Here is a 19,386-nt window from a genome sequence, read left to right as displayed (position 1 = left end):
GTTTACACAAGAGGCCGAGTCAGAAGCACCACTTCGTGGTAGTGCCTTTGTTATGCACTGGAGACACTACATACTAGAGATACATCCTTCTGATAAGTTACTGCACCAGCAAATCAAAGAAAAGGCTTTTTTTTAAATTTAAAATATGCTGCCCCTTGGGCTGGAGAGATGGCTTAGCGGTTAAGCATTTACCTGTGAAGCCTAAGGACCCCAGTTCGAGGCCCCATTCCCCAGGACCCATGTTAGCCAGATGCACAAGGGGGTGCACACGTCTGGAGTTCATTTGCAGTGGCTGGAGGCCCTGGCATACCCATTCTCTCTATCTGCTTCTTTCTTTCTTTGTCACTCTCAAATAAGTAAATTAAAATAAAACAAATTTTTTTTTAAAGTGCTGCCCCAAGTCAAAGGTAATGTATTAAGAATCTATATCATATATACTCAAGGAGAGCCATATTGTGGAGCTGTGTAGATCCTATTTATAGAAGTTTTTTAGATTTATGCTTAATCAGGAGAAACCACTCAAGAAGACACAGATTCTCTCGTAGGGATGGGAGAGTGTCAGAAAGTGTCCCATGGGCTGGAGAGATGGTTTAAGACCCAGATTCAATTCCTCAGTACCCTCATAAGCCAGATGAACATGGTGCATGTGTTTAAAAAGTGTCCCATGATACTGGCATTTTTTTTTTTTTTTTTTACTTTACATTAGGGACACAGTAATTATTTAAAATAAAACTCTAGTAATTGTTATATTTTTGTCTGGTAGTATGTTTTATGTTTCTTTGAGACTGAGTCTCATAACCAAGGCTTCCCTTAAGCTCAATAGAAGCCAGGCTTTCCTTGAAATCCTGATTCTCCTTCCCCTGCTTCTCAAGTGCTAGGGTGAGAGGTGTGTGCCACTGTCCTGGCATCATGAGTACGTTCTTTTGTTTTGTTTTGTTTCTTGAGGTAGGGTCTCACTCTAGCTCAGGCTGACCTGGAATTCACTATGTAGTCTCAGGGTGGCCTCGAACTCATGGTGATCCTCTTACCTATGCCTCCCGAGTGCTGGGATTAAATGCCCAGTTTTTTCCAATTATTTATTCATTTATTTACTTAGGGGGGGGGAGGGGGAGGGAGGGAGGGAAGGGAGGGAAGGAGAGAGAAAGAGAATGGGCATGCTAGGACCTTCAGCCACTGCAGATGAATGCCAGATGCAAGTGCCACCTTGTGTAGCTGGCTTATGTCGGTACTGGGGAATCAAACCTGGGTCCTTTGGCTTTGCAGGCAAGTACCTTGACCACTAAGCCATCTCTCCAGCCCTTGATGATTACATTCTTTTGTTTGTTTGTCTATGTGTGTGTTTTTTGTTTTTCAGGGTAGGGTCTCACTCTAGCTCAGGCTGACCTGGAAATCACTCTAGTCTCAGGGTGGCCTCAAACTCATGGCAATGCTCCTACCTCTGCCTCTTGAGTGCTGAAATTAAAGGCGTGTGCCACCACACCCAGCATGATGATTATATTGTTGAGAATGACTCTCGCATCCTTGAAGGATGAAGAATGGTATTTGTACAGTCATGACTTTTTGTAGCAAATTTCCTTACACAAAGCTGTGGCCTGTCAAGTTGTTTCAGTGACAGCTTTTGGACAATTTCTGAAATCACTTAACTTGTGAACTGTTGTGTTTATATCTCTGCAGTTTTTCCCTTCATTGCTTAGAGTGTTTGCATGAAAATAGTCTTATGAAGGAAACAGCCCTGCTGCTTAGCTAGCTAGAGAGGACTTCTGTATCGATCAGCTAAGTGTGCTGTCAGGGTTTTGGCCTCAGGTAGTAAGTAAGCAGCAACAACAAACTTTTTTTTTTTTTCTTTTTCTTTTTGGTTTTTCAAGGTAGGATCTCACTCTAGCCCAGGCTGACCTGGTATTCACTGTGGAGTCTCAGGGTGACCTTGAACTCATGGTGATCCTCCTACCTCTGCCTCCCGAGTGCTGGGATTAAAGGCATGCGCCACCACACCTGGCTCAAAAAATTTTTAAAGAATGAAAATTCCATTTTCTGGATGGACCTGGAAAGTATTATACTAAGTCAGGTAACCCAGGCCCAGAAAGCCAAGCGCCACATGTTCTCTCTCATATGTGGATCCTAGCTACAGATGACTGGGCTTTTGCGTGAGAATGAAAATACTTAGTAGCAGAGGCCAGTAAGTTGAAAAGGAGACATAAAGGGTGGAGAAAGGAAGGGAGGAGGATACTTAATAGGTTGATATTGTATATATGTAATTACAATGATTGTAATGGGGAGGTAATATGATGGAGAATGGAATTTCAAACGGGAAAGTGTGGGGGTGGGGAGGGAGGGAATTACCATGGGATATATTTTATAATCGTGGAAAATGTTAATAAAAAAAAAAAGAAAATTCCATTTTCATGCAATATAATGGATAAAATTTGGAAAAGCTATTAAAACATTGCATTTTTTTCTAAAACATTGCATTTTTTATCAGGTGCCAATCAGGGTATTATATTTTTTAATTACTTAGGTCATAACTGGGTTATTGAATATTTAAGACTGGTAATTTGTCCCCAAGAGTGTTGTTATTTGTACAACATAAGTAGAAACTTAAGTGGAAGTAAGATTTACTGAATGAAAACCTATATTGGAGGCTGGCCGTGGTGGCACACACCTTTAATCCCAGGACCTGGGAGGTAGAGGTAGGAGGATCGCTGTGAGTTAAAGGACATCCTGAGACTGCATAGTGAATTCAGGTCAGCCTGGGCTAGAGTGAGACCCTACCTTGAAAAACCATAAACAAACAAACAAAAGCCCATATTGTAAATAGATGTAAATAAAAGCATTGCAAAAACATCCTGATGTACAGGAAGATGGATAAAGCACTTTCTGCCCAAGTGCCAGTACCTGAAATTTGGATCTACAGAACCCACATAAAAGTCAGGCTGTAGTGTCACCATCTGAGATCACAGGGTACACCCAGAATGAGAAAGATGGCCAAGACAGACTGCCCAGAAGCTCACATGTCCCCCCCCCCCATGGTGAAATAGTGACAGGCTCAGTCTTGTGCAAGGAAACCACAGCTGTGTGTTCATGAGTATAAAAGCCATGTCATGTCTACAAGACAACATGCACAGTACAGCTTCCCATCCTTGAGCGCTTAAGTTCTTCCTACCTCCACCCCTCCTTCTACAACGTTCCCTAAGCCTTGGAAGAGTGATAGAGATGTCCCATGTCGGCAAAATGCACAATCATTTATTTGCAGCACTTTGGCCAGATATCCATCTCTTCAATGACCTCTGCCCACTGCAAACAGAAGCTTCTGATGGAGGCTGAGACCAACGCTAATCTCTGTGCATAATCTTTTTTTTTTTTTTTTCTTTTGGTTTTTCGAGGTAGGGTCTCACTCTGGTCCAGGCTGACCTGGAATTAACTCTGTAGTCTCAGGGTGGCCTTGAACTCACGGCGATCCTCCTACCTCTGCCTCCCAACTGCTGGGATTAAAGGCGTGCGCCACCACGCCCAGTTCTGTGCATAATCTTAACTGTTTAGAAGGCAGCTTGGCATGTCTGTCTAGCAGGATGGGAGTAGGCGCACCTCTAGGGCTTATGCCCTACCTGGTTTATAGTACCAGCCATGAGTTCCCTCCTGTGGAACATCCTCACATCCAACCAGAACACAGTTGGTTACCCATACAATGATGCATGATTGCACGGGGGCGGGGAGGGGGAACCCCTTGTCTAAAGGCCAGACATCCGTCACTGTCGTGCATTTATGCTCTGACTCTTCAGACTTGTCAGTGTACTAGAACAGCCTGGGACTACTGTGACCTAGATTTATGCAGTTGTCTTATGAGTCTTGCCCTGTCATTAGCAAGTTATCTAGCCAGGGATCTCTCTTTTCTTTTACTTTCTTCTCTCTTCTCCCTTCCCTGTCACCCTTTCTCAGTAATGGGGGTTGAGCTTAGGGCCTTACACAAAGCGGCAAGTGCTGTCCCTCTGAACTGTCCCCTAGCCTCGCTTCATCTTTATTCATGTTTTCTCTTTTTATTTGAGATAGGGTCTAAGTTTACTAGGTTGGCCTTGAACTTACACTCCTGTCTCCTCCTTTCTAGGAGCTGTGACTGTAGGCCTGTGCCACCAGGTCCACACAGTTAAGCAACTTCTCTTTTGTTTAATTTAAATAATGTTTATTTATTTATATGCAGGGAGATATAGAAGAGAGATAGAAATAATGGGTGCATCAGGGTCTCTTGCCGCTGCAAATGAACTCCAGATGCATGTGCCATTTTGTGCATCTGGCTTTATGTGGGCACTGGGGAATCGAACTTGGGTAGTTAGGGTTTTTCAGGCAAGCACCTTGACTGCTGAGCCATCTCTCCAGCCCCACTTCTTTTTTTTTTTTTTTTTTTTTGTTTTGTTTTGATCTTTTCAAGGCAGGGTCTCATTTTAACCCAGGCTGACCTGGAATTCACTCTGTAAACCCAGGCTGCCCATGAACTCAGACTGATTCTCCTACCTCAGCCTCCTGACTGCTGGGATTAAAGGATGTGCCACCTTGGGCTGGAGAGATGGCTTAGTGGTTAAGCACTTGCCTGTGAAGCCTAAGGACTCCGGTTTGAGGCTCAATTCCCCAGGACCCACATAAGCCAGATACACAAGGGGGCACATGCATCTGGAGTTCATTTGCATTGCCTGGAGGCCCTGGAGCACCCATTTTCTCTCTCTCTCTCTCTCTCTGTCACTCTCAAATAAATAAAAATAAACAACAAAAATTTTTAAAAAATGGATGTGCCACCTTGCCCAGCCTTGCACTTAATTGTTATTGCACAATTTTCAGTTATGTCAAATATGTAGTCTAAAGGCAGGTTTTCCCAGGCTGGTGTAGCCAAGCCCTTTAATGTGATTGGTGTGTGTGTGCATGTGTGTGCACACTTGTTTTCTGCAGTGAGTTAAAATTAAAGTTCACTCATCCATAATTTTCATCATTAAGGTATTTGGAGTTGATTGCTATTTTTTTAGTCCTCCAGTCTTAGAAATAGTATTGAAGTGTCTAATAGGCACACAGGAAAGACAGTGAAAAGATTTTGTCAAAACTGGCTTTTTAAAAAGATAAATGTGTAGATTTGAGTCCATCTTTTGGATTTGGTTACGATGGTGGCTATGGAGGAGGTGGCCCTGGTTACTCTGGAGGAAGCCAAGCCTATGGAAGTGGTGGACAGGGCTACGGGAACCAGGGCAGTGGCTACGGCTGGGGTGGCAGCTATGATGGCTATAACCACAGAGGAGGAGGAGGCAGAGGCAGCGGCAGCTTTGGCGGCGGTAGTGGAAGCTACCAGGAGTTCTGCAGTTATAACCATCTAGCTTTGAATTTCGGACCCATGAAAAGAGGAAACTTTGGGGGCAGGAACTCAGGCCCCTATGGCGGTTCAGACTAGTATTTTACCAGACCACAAAACCAAGGTGGCTATGGTGGTTCCAGCAGCAGCAGCAGCAGTAGTTATGGCCACGGGGGAAGATTTTAATTACTGCCAACCAAGCTTAGCAAGAGAGAACCAGAGAAGTGACCAGGAAGCTGTGGGTCACAGTGGTGGCAGGGCGTAGAAGACATGTGATAGAACAGTACTTGTGTATATGGGCAAGAAAAGAAAAAAAGAAAAGAAAAAAGAACCCTCAAGGGCTGTATTTGTGACAAATTGTATAACAGGTTATTTTAGTTTCAGTTCTGTGGAAAGTATAGTGCATTCCTCCAACAAAGGGTTTTAATGTAAACTTTTTTTTTCACCCATGCTGTTGATTGCTAAATGTAATAGTCTGATCACAGTGCTGAATAAATTTTTTTTTTTTAAATAAAAAAGAAATGTGGGCTGAAGCGATAGCTTAGCAGTTAAGGTACTTGCATGCAAAGTCTACAGACCCAGGCTCGATTGATTTCCCAGTATCCTCTAAGCCAGATGCACATAGTGGTACATGCGTCTGGAGTTTGTTTGTGGTGGTTGGAGGCCCCGGTGTACTCATTCTCCCTCCCTCCCTCTCTTATAAATAAATAAAATTAAAAATATTTTAAAAGAAAAAGACAGCTGTTCCTGAAGTTTAGAACAGTTTTTCTGTAGTAAACTCCCTCATACTAGGATTGACTGTAGTGAGTCACTTGAGTAAAGCATTTCATTTTACAATCTGGATGAGAGCATTTAGCCTTTCCATGAATTGGCTTTTCTACATATAGGTTTGTAGAAAAGTTTGTTCTTTGTTTACATGTGACAAGTTTCCTTCAGCCTTTCAGAATGATATGCATATATATAGTTCCCTAGATAAAAACATGAAGGGCCAGGAATGGTGGTGCACTCACACTCAGTATGTAGAGGTAGGATTGCCATGAGTTTGAGGTCACCCTGAGACTCCATAGTGAATCCCAGTGAGACCTTACCTGGAGAAAAAAAAAGAAAAAGGCGGGGGGGCCTGGAAAGATGGCTCAGTAGTTAAGGCACTTGCCTGCAAAGCCTACAGACCCAGGTTCGAGTCCCCAGTACCCACTAAGTCAGATGCACAAGTTGGAACATGCATCTGGAGTTCATTTACAGTGGCTGGAAGCCTTGGTACACCCATTCTCTCTCTCTCTCTCTCTTTTTTTTTTTAATTTTTTTTATTATTTATTTATTTGAGAGTGACAGACACAGAGAGAAAGACAGATAGAGGGAGAGAGAGAGAATGGGCGCGCCAGGGCTTCCAGCCTCTGCAAATGAACTCCAGACGCGTGCGCCCCCTTGTGCATCTGGCTAATGTGGGTCCTGGGGAATCGAGCCTCGAACCGGGGTCCTTAGGCTTCACAGGCAAGCGCTTAACCGCTAAGCCATCTCTCCAGCCTCTCTCTCTCTCTTTATATATATGCCCCTTTCTTTCTCTTTCAGATAAATAAATACTTAAGTAATGAAATATTTTGTGACTGAGAGGTGAAAGAGCAAATGATTATATGCAAAGTTCAGTAAATTTTAAATAGTCTTGGTTTAGTTGATGAAACAGATACTTTTCTAGAAAGTTGGTCAGACTCAACCTCGTTAGAAGCAGAACATGTGAACAGACTAGTCAGTCACTTTAGAAGGATGGAGAAGGAGATAGTGAATGAGATCTTCCAGAAACAGGAGGCATGACTTCCAGGTAAGCATTGCCACATCTTTAAAACCAGGTAGTCCAGTGTAAAGTAGATGACCCAGAACCAAGCAGTGTGAGCCAGAAAAGAAAGCTGTAGGCCAGTTTCAATTATGAGTGTTACTGTAAAAACATTACATGAATCCAACAATTCAATAGTGGAGTGAAAAATGCCATCATGAAGAAAATTGGATTTACTTTATGCATGCAGCAAATTTTCTGCCTGTTTATATGCAATTTCATGTATGTGTGTTTTATGTTTATATGCAGTTTTTCATATTTATAGTTCCAAGGAAAATGTAAACATGCAGAAAGGGCATTTAAAATTCAGTAACCCATTTATTCCTAAATGATTGAATCAAATCTTAAAAACAAAAATATTTTTTGAGGGAGGATTTTGCTGTACTTCAGGGTGACCTGGAATTCATAATATAGTCTCAGGGTGACCTTGAACTCACGGTGATCCTCTTACCTTTTTTTCCCTAAATTGCTGGGATTAAAGGCATTAAAATATTTATTTATTTGCAAGGGGAGAGAAAGAGAGAGAGAGAGAATGAATGAGAATGAGGATGAGTATGGGCATGCAGGGGCCTCTTGCCAATGCCATTGAATTCCATACACATGCACCACTCTGTTTGTCTGGCTATACATGGGTACTAGAAATCTAACTCTGGCCATCTGGTTTTGCAAACAAGCTCCTTTAACCAGTATGCCATCTTTCTAGCCCGGATTGAGTCAAATCTTAATGGAGAAATACTAGAAGCACAATAGAGGCAGAATGTTGTAACATACCGCTTGGGTGCACTCTTAGATGTGTGGACCATTGGTTGTTCAGAAGCCAGGAGAAAGGAACATGATTGCTAACCTCAGAAAGTAACCGGTAAAACCCAAAGTAGTAAGGAACTAGAAGGCTGAATGACAGTTGAGATTTAAGAGACATTGTAACCAAAGGCAGTGTTTGTACTTTTGAAACATTTGTGAGGTAATTGAAGAAATTTAAATGTGATATTTGATATTGAGATATTGGTTTGCTTGTAATGGCGTGTTGTTAATGTGTGTACTTGATAGAAAAGAATTTGTATCTCTTAGAAATACACATTCAAATGGTCATGAATGAAATGCTAGTATGCCTGGTTTGCACCAAAGTAATTTGGAGCGAATCTAAGGTTCATGAGTAGAGTGGAGATAAAGTAAGAATGGCCATTCATTGATGATTTTAGCTGAGCATGGTAGAAACAGGGTGTTCATTATGAGACCCTACCTGTATCTATTTAAAATGTTCTCTAGTAAAAAAGTCATTATCTACTATTCATCTTAGATTTTTGCCTCTTCTGGGTATAGGTTTAAAGAGTTTGTGGCTACCAGAATAGAGATAGGCTTTCTTTTTAATGTTAAAATATTTTAATTTCTATTTTCTACTGTAAAGCAGCTTCTAAAAATGTATAAATCACCATTTTATCATTATCTTAGTGTTAAATACTTAGTTTCTGGTATTATATGGGTTAAGCCTAGATTTGGCTTTAACAATTAGTGGTAGATTTCAGTCATAAATTCAAATAAAAGGACCAGAATAAAAATTCATTTCATATATATATGTATAAATAAATTTTTTTGTTTATTTTTATTTATTTATTTGACAGCGACAAACAGAGAGAGGAAGAGGTGGGGGGGAGAATGGGCACGCCAGGGCCTCTAGCCCCTGCAAATGAACTCCAGATGTGTGCGCCCCCTTATGCATCTGGCTAACGTGGGTCCTGGGGAATTGAGCCTTGAACAGGGGTCCTTAGGCTTCATATGCAAGTGCTTAACCACTAAGCCATCTCTCCAGCCCTCATTAATTATATTAAAGCAGACATTTTAACAGTTTTTATAGCAAAGTCAAATGTTTTGCCTAAGTTGTTGATTGATTTATTTTTCAGATGGATTTAATGCCTTTTATTAACAAAGCTGGTTGTGAATGTCTTAATGAAAGTGATGAACATGGCTTTGATAACTGTTTACGAAAAGACATGACCTTCTTGGAATCTGACTGTGATGAACAGGTAACTAACTGAATGCTTGAGTTAAGGCTGGCAGCGGCTTTCACTGTGTGAGCCCTCCTTTCTCTATAACGCTCACATGCCATGGTCACCTTGGCCTTGCCTATTTCTGTTTCTTTGATTCTTGTCCTGTCACTGTTCTGACCATCTCCTTTCTGTGTTCTGTGTGAGCTGCCAGGAGTACCGAGGAACTTTATAGGACTTGTGGATTGGCCACATCTGAGCTGGGCCGTTGTCCTTGTATCCACCATCCCTTTATTCATCCTTGACCTGCGTGTCTGCTCTCCCGTTCACAAGAGCTTGTATCTGAGGTAGATGAGCTGCCATGTGGCTGGCTCCTTGCTCCCAGATAGAAACTGCCTTTTCTCTGCCTTTCTGCTTGATCACAGAGTCAATCAAGCCATCTTTATAACTGGATGTTATTTTCCTTAGTTTACTTTGTATTCCACTGTGTGGTTTGTCCTCGTTCTACCTTCTGTGTGGTCACAAAAATTTTTCTAATGAACTGTAAGCCGGAGTGTTGCTCTTTCATACAACAGTTGGTTGGCTCTTCACTGGTTCAAGATGATGCTCTGTTGCTGTGATCTTTTCCTGTCTTTCCCCTCATCTGCTTCTCACCTACATTTCACGTCCTTACATATGACATACCTACTGTTTCTTTTGTTTGTTTGTTTTGGTTTTGGTTTTCGAGTTAGGGTCCCACTCTAGCCTAGGCTGACCTGGGATTCACTACATAGTCTCAGGGTAGCCTCGAACTCATGGCAATCCTCCTACCTCTGTCTCTAAAAGTTTGGGATCAAAGGTGTGTGCTACCATGCCTGGCATGCTTACTGTTTTTTAACACATGATTTTGGGTCAAGAATTAAAAGTTGCATGGATTAGGGAGATGGCTAACTGCATAAAGCATTTTCCACATGAGTAGCTGCGTCTGGGTCTCCAGAGCCCACATAAAACTCAGATCCTACAGCAGTAATGTCTGTAATCCCAGCATGCCTGCAGTGAGAAGGGACAGCTATCCTGGAAAGCACAGTGGTGAACCCTGCCCCAAACAAGGTTGGAGGTGAGGACTAAAACCTGAACGTCGTGAAAGTCCTCTGACCTTCACACATGCACTGTGGCATGCGTGTGCACGCAGGCACCCCTTACAGTTAAAGTACTGGTGTAACTAAAAGGGCGTGGCCTAGTTATTTTCTTAGATTCCTAATATGATTCTGAAATCATAAATCTAAATCCTATCCATCTTCTGATCAAAGCCACAGGATAGCTTTGAGAGTATCTCTCACGTTGTATTTGTGAATAATGCTCTAAAAATATGGTGCTGTGCCACTACCTATAGTTTTCTTGAAATCCTCCTGCCTGGGAAAATCAGTCTTTTCAGGTAGAAGCCTTGCTACTTAAAACAACACGATTTTTTAAAACATAATTTTATTTATTTATTTGCAAGGGTATATATGTAGGGAGAGAATGAGAATAGGTACACCAGGACCTAGTGCCTCTGCAAACAAACCCTAGACACATGCTCTGTGTTCTGCATCTGGCTTCACGTGGGTACTGGGAAATTCAACCCAGACCTTGAGGCTTTGCAGGCAAGTCCTTGTAACTGTGAAGTCATCTCTCCAGCCCCAATAAACACAGTTTTGACCAGAAAGAAAGCTAATGAATGACTTAGAACTTCCAAGAGAGGCGTCCAGACAGTGTTGTTTTGTTGTTGTTCAAATGTAACTCCACTGGACTTTGTATTTTGTTGTTACTGTTTTTTGGTTTGTTCATAGTAGGGTCTCACTCTAGTCCAGCCTGGCATGAAACTCACTGTGCAGTCCAGGTTGGCCTCAAAATTATGACAACTCTCCTGATGCAGCCTCCCTAGTGTTGGGATTAAAGGCTTGAGCCACCATACCTGGCTTTCACAGTGTTTACTGTCAGCTCCCTCACACCTTCCGATGCTCTCAATTAAGTTTCAGATGGGGATTTGGAGTCTATAAGGCTATGAATCTTTTTCCTTTCTCTTCCCTTTCCCTTTCCTCTCCCCTTTCCCCTTCCTTTCTCCCTTCCTTCTTGTCTTCCCCTCATCAACCCTTTCTTCTTTTCCTTTCTGCCTTCCCTCCACACTGAAGGACATCCCTGACCCCTACAGTCCTGTTTTTCTTAACACTAGGTCACAGTTTCAGTGAGGGATCATATATGCCTAACTTGAGTATTGCCTCCAAGTCAAGATACACATTCAGATACTTAGTACCCCATGCTGTAAAAGCTGTGTGTGCTAAAACTCGCAGCTTAAAATTTACTTTTTAATTTTAATTTTATTTTTAATATTTTATTTACCTATTTATTGGAGAGAAAGGGGGAGAGAAAGGAGGGAGGAAGGGAGAGAATGGGCACACCAGGGCTCCTAACTGCCAACAAACTCCAGACACATACACCACTTTGTGTATCTGGCTTCCATGGCTACTGGGGAATTGAACCTGAGTCCTTTGGCTTCACAGGCAAGTGCCTTAACCACTAAGCCATCTCTCCAGCCCCAAATTTACTTTTACTTGGGGATTTTATTTGATTTGCTACAAAGCAGATTGCTTGTCAGTTTATGGATCAAGATCTTAGGTTTTTATGCAAAACTTTAATAAATTTACTGCATTAATTATTTTACATAAATAAATCATGATATTTCTCAAATGTCAATCTAATCAAGTTAGTTACAACTTACTGATTTTCCACATTGAATGGTTTTGTTAGATGAACTAGATTTTTCTTAATTTATTTTTTTTAATTGACATCTTCAGTAATTGTAGACAATAAGCCATGGTAATTCCTTCCCTCCTCCCACTTTTCCCTTCACAACTCCACTCTCCATCATATCCCCGCTCCCTCTCAATCAGCCTCTCTTATCTTGATGTCATGATCTTTTCCTCCTATTATGATTAGACTTTTTTTAGAATTTTGCATTCTTTTAAAAAATAAGTTACGTATTTACTTATGAGAAAGATAGAAAGAGGCAGGTAGAGATAATGGGCACACCAGGGCTTCTAGCCCCTACAAACAAACTCCAGACACATGCACCACCTTGTGCATCTGGCTTACATGAGTCCTGAAGAATCGAGCCTGTGTCCTTCGGCTTTGCAGGCAAGCTCCTTAACCACTAAGCCATCTCTCCAGCCCAGAACTAGATTTTTATACTGTCTCTGTTATTTTAATTGTACTTGGGTGTTTTGTTTTGTGTATTCAAGGTGTTCAAGAGCCCTTTATCAAGAAACTCTTTTCCCCACAGCTGCTCATTACTGTGGCATTCAATCAGCCTGTGAAGCTTTATTCCATGAAATTTCAAGGGCCAGGTAACGGTGAGTATAGCTTTCCACTGAACTAGTGTCCTGCTTTGTTAGACCTGCAGTCATACATTTACAGCTCTCCATGAGACAGGTATGTGAAGAAAAATGCATGGGCCAATAAGGTGAAATTATTAGACTAAAAGTTTAAGACAAAATAGTTTCCTCTTAATGTACAGAGTACTGAATTCTTCCTCCAAATTCTAGATCCTCCTCAGTGGTCATTTTTTAGGTTCACGAACAATGTTGAGTGTACGTGACTACATGATAACTCGTGGCTCCAGCTTTACCTCATGCCTTACATATAATGCATCATCTGTACATCTGTACATGTCATGTCACTTTGTAAACATGGGTTTGTGTTCCATAAAGTCAAGTATTTTCCATACCACCCATTTTGTTTTCCTGTGAGTTCTGGATTGGCACTAGGGGTGTGAGGACTGAGGATTTAATTTGATTAATTGGTAAACACAGCCATCTAAGCTTAAATAGTGTTCACTTGTCTGTTACTGTAAATTTTCACTTTCATAATTTTTGTTATTGAAATTATATTTTCATTTTGAAAGAATGAAGTACTTACGTTAATGTTGTCAAAGTGAGTTTTGGTATAAATCAGCTACAAAACATGGGTCTACACTTGGACAATGACATTAAAGCAATTAAGACATTTCATTTATGTGGTCTTCCATAGGCATAGTCCTTATCTAATGCCGAAGGTGAAATTTGACACTTTTTGCAATTGATTCCTTTTTGGCTGTTGCTGTCAATGACAATGCTTTCCTCCTAAGTGAGAATGTGAGCCAGTTATTGGCAACTGTATGATCAGCTCAGAGGTTGCTTTCCTTATGAATTTGTAATCGTGCATGTGTTGTCAGAATCCATTGCCACCTTCCACATACTTCCTCACTGAAGGTGTGTTGTATTTATCATAAATAACATGTCTTTTGTAGTTGTAGGTAGAAACTTACTTGTGCATGCATGCATAAATATATGTTAATTGCATATTCCTGAGCTAGGCTAAGAAGGTACTAGTAAACACATATGGGGGAGAATATCAATATTCATTCATAATAGAGGACTTTGAAGTTGTATATGTAGGTGTGCATGTATATATATGGGCACAGTGTCTTAAGTGTAAAATGTACAAGGAAAACTGTAGTAAGTTTGTAATTTTTAGCATCTCATTTTGCTATCATTTTCTAGGTCAGGGTCCTAAATATGTAAAAATTTTCATCAACCTGCCCCGATCTATGGATTTTGAAGAGGCAGAAAGAAGTGAACCGACTCAGGCTCTGGAATTGACAGAAGATGATATTAAAGAAGACAGCATTGTTCCACTGCGCTACGTCAAGTTTCAGAATGTTAACAGTGTAACGGTACGTAGTTACCAGGTCTGGCTATAGTTTGCTAGGTGATACTGAGTGATCCTTTAGAGTAGTGTTTGTCCGGTAACCTGAAATGAGTAAAAATATCCATAGATAAATTCATTTTTGTTCTATACTATGTATGCTAAAGTGAAAGGACAAGTTAATTTTCAGGGTTAATTTGTAGGGTTTTTCAGCTTATTCTAGAAAATTTATACTTAAGCTGGTGATAAGTAGTGCCTTTGTAAAATCATTTATTTCTAGAATATAGTTTTTATAGCATGGTAATCATATTAGTAAAACCATTTAGTTGTTTGTGGGTTTTGCGAGTCATGGTTTCATTGTGTTGCCCAGGCTGGCTTTGAACTCAAAGCTACTTGAGTGCTGGCTTGTACCAGCATCTGCCTCCACACCTGGTTAAAAGTAACTTTACATATTTATTTATTTTTGGTTTTCTGAGATAGGATCTAGGCTGACCTAGAACTCACTATGTACTCTTAGGCTGGCCTTCAACTCATGGCGATCCTCCTACCTCTGCCTCTTGAGTGCTGGGATTAAAGGTGTGTGCCACCGTGCTCAGCTTTTTAAAAAAATTAATTATTTTTTATTAACAACTTTATAGACAATAAACCATGATATTTCCCTCCCCTCCCCCACTTCCCTTTCTCAAATCCACTCTCCATCATATCCTTTTCCCCTGTCACCTAGTCTCTCATTTATTTATTTATTTGGGGGGGGCGGGGTTCGAGGTAGGGTCTCACTTTGGTCCAGGCTGACCTGGAATTAACTATGTAGTCTCAAGGTGGCCTAGAACTCACAGTGATCCTCCTACTTCTGCCTCCCAAGTGCTGGGATTAAAGACATGCACCACTGTGCCCAGCTTCTCTTTTATTTTGATGTCATCATTTTTTCCTAGTATTATGAAGGTCCTCTGTAGGTAGTACCAGTTGTTGTGAGGTCATGGATATCCAGGTCATTTTTGTGTCTGGAATACTGCGTTGTAAGCAGTCTTCTTCCTTTGGCAAAAATGATTTCTTGAAAAATTATTTTATTTTTAATTTTTTTTTTTGTTTGCTTGTTTATTTGAGAGCAACAAACACACAGAGAGAGAATGGGCATGCCAGGGCCTCCAGCCACTGTGAACGAACTCCAGATGCATGCACCCCCTGTGCATCTGGCTAATGTGGGTCCTGGGGAATCGAGCCTCGAACCGGTGTCCTTTGGCTTCACAGGCATGTGCTTAACCGCTAAACCATTTCTCCAGCCCAGATTTTTAAAAAAAATTATTTATTTATTTATTTGAGAACAATAGAGAGAGAGAGAATGGGTATACCAGTACTTCCAGCCACTGCAAATGAACTCCAGGTGCATACACCATCTGGCTTACATGGGTACTAGGGAATTAAGCCTTGAACCAGGGTCCTTAGGCTTCACAGGCAAGTGCTTAACCACTAAGCTATCTCTCTCCAGCCCCAAAAAGATAATTTTACATTTTACAAAATAGCTTCAGGTTTACCTGAATATCAAATGCCTGAGGTGATTTTAAGTGATATATTCTAAAAGCTATTTTAAAAATACTTCTTATAAAAGTTACCTGATTTTGAACAGTAATTTTAGTATTGGCACCCAGCACATTTCCTTCTGCCACATCCACTTGCCCTTGCTTCATCGATGAGTATAGTAGATTTAGAAAAGAATGTTGAATATCTGTAAAAAGAAAGAAGCCGGGCGTGGTGGCACACACCTTTAATCCCAGCACTTGGGAAGCAGAGGCTGGAGGATCACCATGAGTTTGAGGCCACCCTGAGACTGCATAATGAATTTCAGGCCAGCCTGAGCTAGAGTAAGATTCTACCTTGAAAAACCAAATAAAAAAATAAAATAAAGATGAAGCCAGCATATCTACTAGGCACAAGTCATGCCAAACTGATTAAATGTCTTTATATTAATGTAATAATTCTGCTTTTATAAATTAGAAGAATACTATACGATGAGTTTAAGATTTTTGGAGAAGAATTATATGATGAAGTGTGATCAAGTTGAGCTTTAAGTATTGGAAACATTTTAGCCAAATGACATTAAAGAGAATGGTTACATTAATCTAGAACATTATCTAATATTTTCCTTTTTTTTTCTCATATGTAAAATGTTATTAGAAGACATTTATTTTTATTTTTTTGAGGTAAGGTGTCACTCTAGTCCAGGCTGACCTGGAACTCACTATGTATTCTCAGAGTGGCCTTGAACTCATGGTGATCCTCCTACCTCTGCCCCTTGAGTGCTGGGGTTAAAGGCGTGCGCCAGCATGCCTGCCTTCTTATTTTTATTTATTTATTTATTTTTGGTTTTGGGGGGTAGGGTCTCACTCTAGCTCAGGCTGACTTGGAATTCACTATGTAGTCTCAGGGTGGCCTTAAATTCACAGCAATCCTCCTACTTCTGCCTCCCAAGTGCTGGGATTAAAGACCTGAGCCACCACGCCTGGTTATTTGTATTTGTATTTTTTTTTTTTTTTAATTTAGTAGAGACAGAGAGAGGAAGGGAGAGAATGGGCATACCAGGGCCTCCAGCCACTGCAAACCAACTCCAAACACGTGCTGCGCCCCCTTGTCCATCTGGCTAATGTGGGTTCTAGAAATTGAACCTGGGTTCTTTGGCTTTGTAGGCAAGCACCTTAACCTCTAAACCATCCCTCCAGTCCCTCCTTTTTTAATGTTTTTATTGTTATTTATTGATAGAGAAAGAGACAGAGAGGGAGAGAATGGGTGCACCAGGGTAAACAAACTAGACAAATGTGCCACCTTGTGCATCTGGCTTATGTGGGTCCTGAGGAATCAAACCTGGGTCCTTAGGCTTTGCAGGCAAGTGCCTTAACTACTAAGCCATCTCTCCAGCTCAGAGACTGTATTTTCTTTTAAATTTATTTATTCATTAGAGAGAGGGAGGGTACAGATGGAGGAGGAGAGAATTGGAGCTCCAGGGCCTCCAGCCATAGCAAACAAAGTCCAGGCACATGTGCCACCTTATGCATCTGGCTTATGTGGGTGCTGGGGAATCGAACCTGGGTCCTTAGACTTCACAAGCAAGTGTGTTAACCACTAAACCATCTCTCCACTCCAAGAGAGTATTTTTAAGCAGATAGCATCCAGAGTATTATGTTTTAAAAGATGAACAAATCAAAAAAAAATCCAGTATAATAACACTTCCATTTTTTTTTTATTTGAGAGGAGAAAGAATGGATGCGCTAAAGCCTCTAGCCCTGCATTGTGCACCTGTATTATGTGGGTCCCAGGGAATTGAACCTGGGTTCTTTGACTTTGCAGGAAAGCACCTTAACCATTAAGCCATCTCTTCAGCCCACACTTCCATCTCTTAATATGCTTTTTATTTATTTATTTTGGTTTTCAGAGGTAGGGTCTCACTCTAGCCCAGGCTGACGTGGAATTCACCATGTAGTCTCGGTGGCCTTGAACTCACGGCGATCCTTCTACCTCTGCCCCCCAACTGCTGGGGTTAAAGGCATGCACCACCATGCCTGGCTCTTAACATGCTTTTTAGAAAGAAAGTATGGAGTTAAGCTTTTAGAAAGATAGAGGGTATAGTACAGTTTTAGGAATGGATTTCCAATACTATTTTTTTAATATGAGAAATAGAATGGATACATAAATAACAGAATGAATATAGCTGCAGAGGTTTTCCTTGATGAAAACACATGATTTTAATAAAATTATCCACTTCAATCTACCCCATTATAATCATGAATCCCATGCACTTTCTACATTCCATTCTCTGTACTGTCACATCAACCATCTTACTATGAACTTATGTGTGTGGATGTTTTGCTCTGACTTCCCTGGAGGTGAGAATAGCAATGTAGACAATAGAACAAAATTAAGAGTTCTTTAGGAGCACTAGTATGAATGTAATGTTCTTAAGAGTAATTTTTACAAAAACTGGAGGGTATTTCTATTAATTATCCAAGCAAATAGATTAAACCCAATACAGTACTTGTTTATGTTACAGTAAATGTGCTTTTTCTTGGTAGATATTTGTTCAATCTAATCAAGGTGAAGAAGAAACAACAAGAATTTCCTATTTTACTTTCATTGGTACCCCAGTCCAGGCCACAAACATGAATGACTTCAAACGAGTAAGTTTGTTCAAATGATAACTAGGGGAAATAAAAATACAGTTTTGGAGGATTAATATCAATAGTCATATTGGTTTTATGAATGACATTGATGTAAGAGCAGGATAATCTAATTGTAGAAAGTGGTTAAGACTAATGGAAAAACTGGAGCTAGTTGTTATTCAAAAAGGAGTTGTGAGATTTTAAGAATTTTGCTAATATTTTAATATTTTAAATGACTTGAACAATTTTATTATAAAATAATGGATTGCTTTAATACATACACATGATAATTTCCCAGACATAGTGTATATAAAGAGCACATTTTAGCAAATAAATTTACAGTGAACCTGCAAGTTTTCCTATATATTTTTATAAGTCTATATGTGACTATTGTTTTTGAAGGACACAATCCCAAGGTTTGCACAGAACTTATAGGGGCCATATGATTTTCAGAAATGTGGACCAGCCCCTTCATGCATTTCTGGAACAGTGTTTTATTGGTAGCATTTTTGTAAAGTGACTTCTGAGTAAAAGTACAAACCCAGATCATAAGAGTGCCACTGATTGCTTCCTTAGCACCAAACCCAGTCCCATAGGCAGTTGAAGTGTGACAGTCCTGCGGCTGCAGGTACACGGTGTTCTGATGGCTACACATGGCTGCAATCTAGGGTCTGAGCAATTAATAAGAGAGGAAGACTTTCTCCAGGGTTGCCAATGCTTGCAGGAAGAGATTCCAAACAATCCTTGCTTGGGGAATTGTTTGGGAATGAGAACATCTTGAGAACTCTTTGTGGTGGTATTTGCAAATAGGGTTTTAATTTAGTTATGAAAGATTAAAGTATGTAAAAATGAATGATCCTGGAAAAATGCATGCTGGACCTTCACAGTAGATATTTTAACTAGCTTAAAAATAAAAAATTAATTTTTGGGAGTGGTAAGAATAATTATGTACTAAGATCTGTTGTGCCCTGTGTATAGTAATGTTTATAGCCTGGTCAGAAGAAGCAGAGATTAAGCATTTACATTTTTATGATCTATATTTTCCTGAGAAAATGTGTGAGCAACAAAGGTGTTTTGGCTGCTGCCTTTGCCGGTTTCAATTAAACACCGGTGATCTTGCTGTAACTGCCCCTTGCATGGCTTGTCACGAGTTTAGTGTTAGGACTGACTGCTTACTCTTAAGTCTTGTTAGCTTCCTCCTACAGTCACATTAGCTCTAGCTTTCTGTTTCTCCACTCACTTCATTCATTCAGTTTCCATCTTTGACACAGTAACATTCTGTCTTGCCCATCATTTTACAAATCAGCCATCCAGTTACATTTTTTCTAATTTGAAGTAGTTATTGTCTCTAAGTATTTGTCTCTGCCTCATTGTTTTTAACCTCTCTTTCTTCTGTGTGCCTTT

General features: G+C 40.5%; 1 protein-coding gene across 1 annotated transcript in view; it reads left to right on the top strand.

The window, feature by feature from the left end:
* Txnl1 (thioredoxin like 1) overlaps nt 1-19,386 on the top strand; it is a 39,664-nt gene that overhangs the window by 15,543 nt on the left and 4,735 nt on the right. The window contains exons 4-7 of the mRNA XM_004654763.3: nt 9,050-9,172; nt 12,432-12,501; nt 13,690-13,862; nt 17,896-18,000. Of these exons, the coding sequence (XP_004654820.1) occupies nt 9,050-9,172; nt 12,432-12,501; nt 13,690-13,862; nt 17,896-18,000 (471 nt within the window). The remainder of the gene's footprint in view (nt 1-9,049; nt 9,173-12,431; nt 12,502-13,689; nt 13,863-17,895; nt 18,001-19,386) is intronic.

This window comes from Jaculus jaculus, chromosome 15 (genome assembly GCF_020740685.1).
Source record: "Jaculus jaculus isolate mJacJac1 chromosome 15, mJacJac1.mat.Y.cur, whole genome shotgun sequence".
Taxonomy (NCBI): domain Eukaryota; kingdom Metazoa; phylum Chordata; class Mammalia; order Rodentia; family Dipodidae; genus Jaculus; species Jaculus jaculus.
This window is presented reverse-complemented; position numbering and strand designations above follow the sequence as displayed.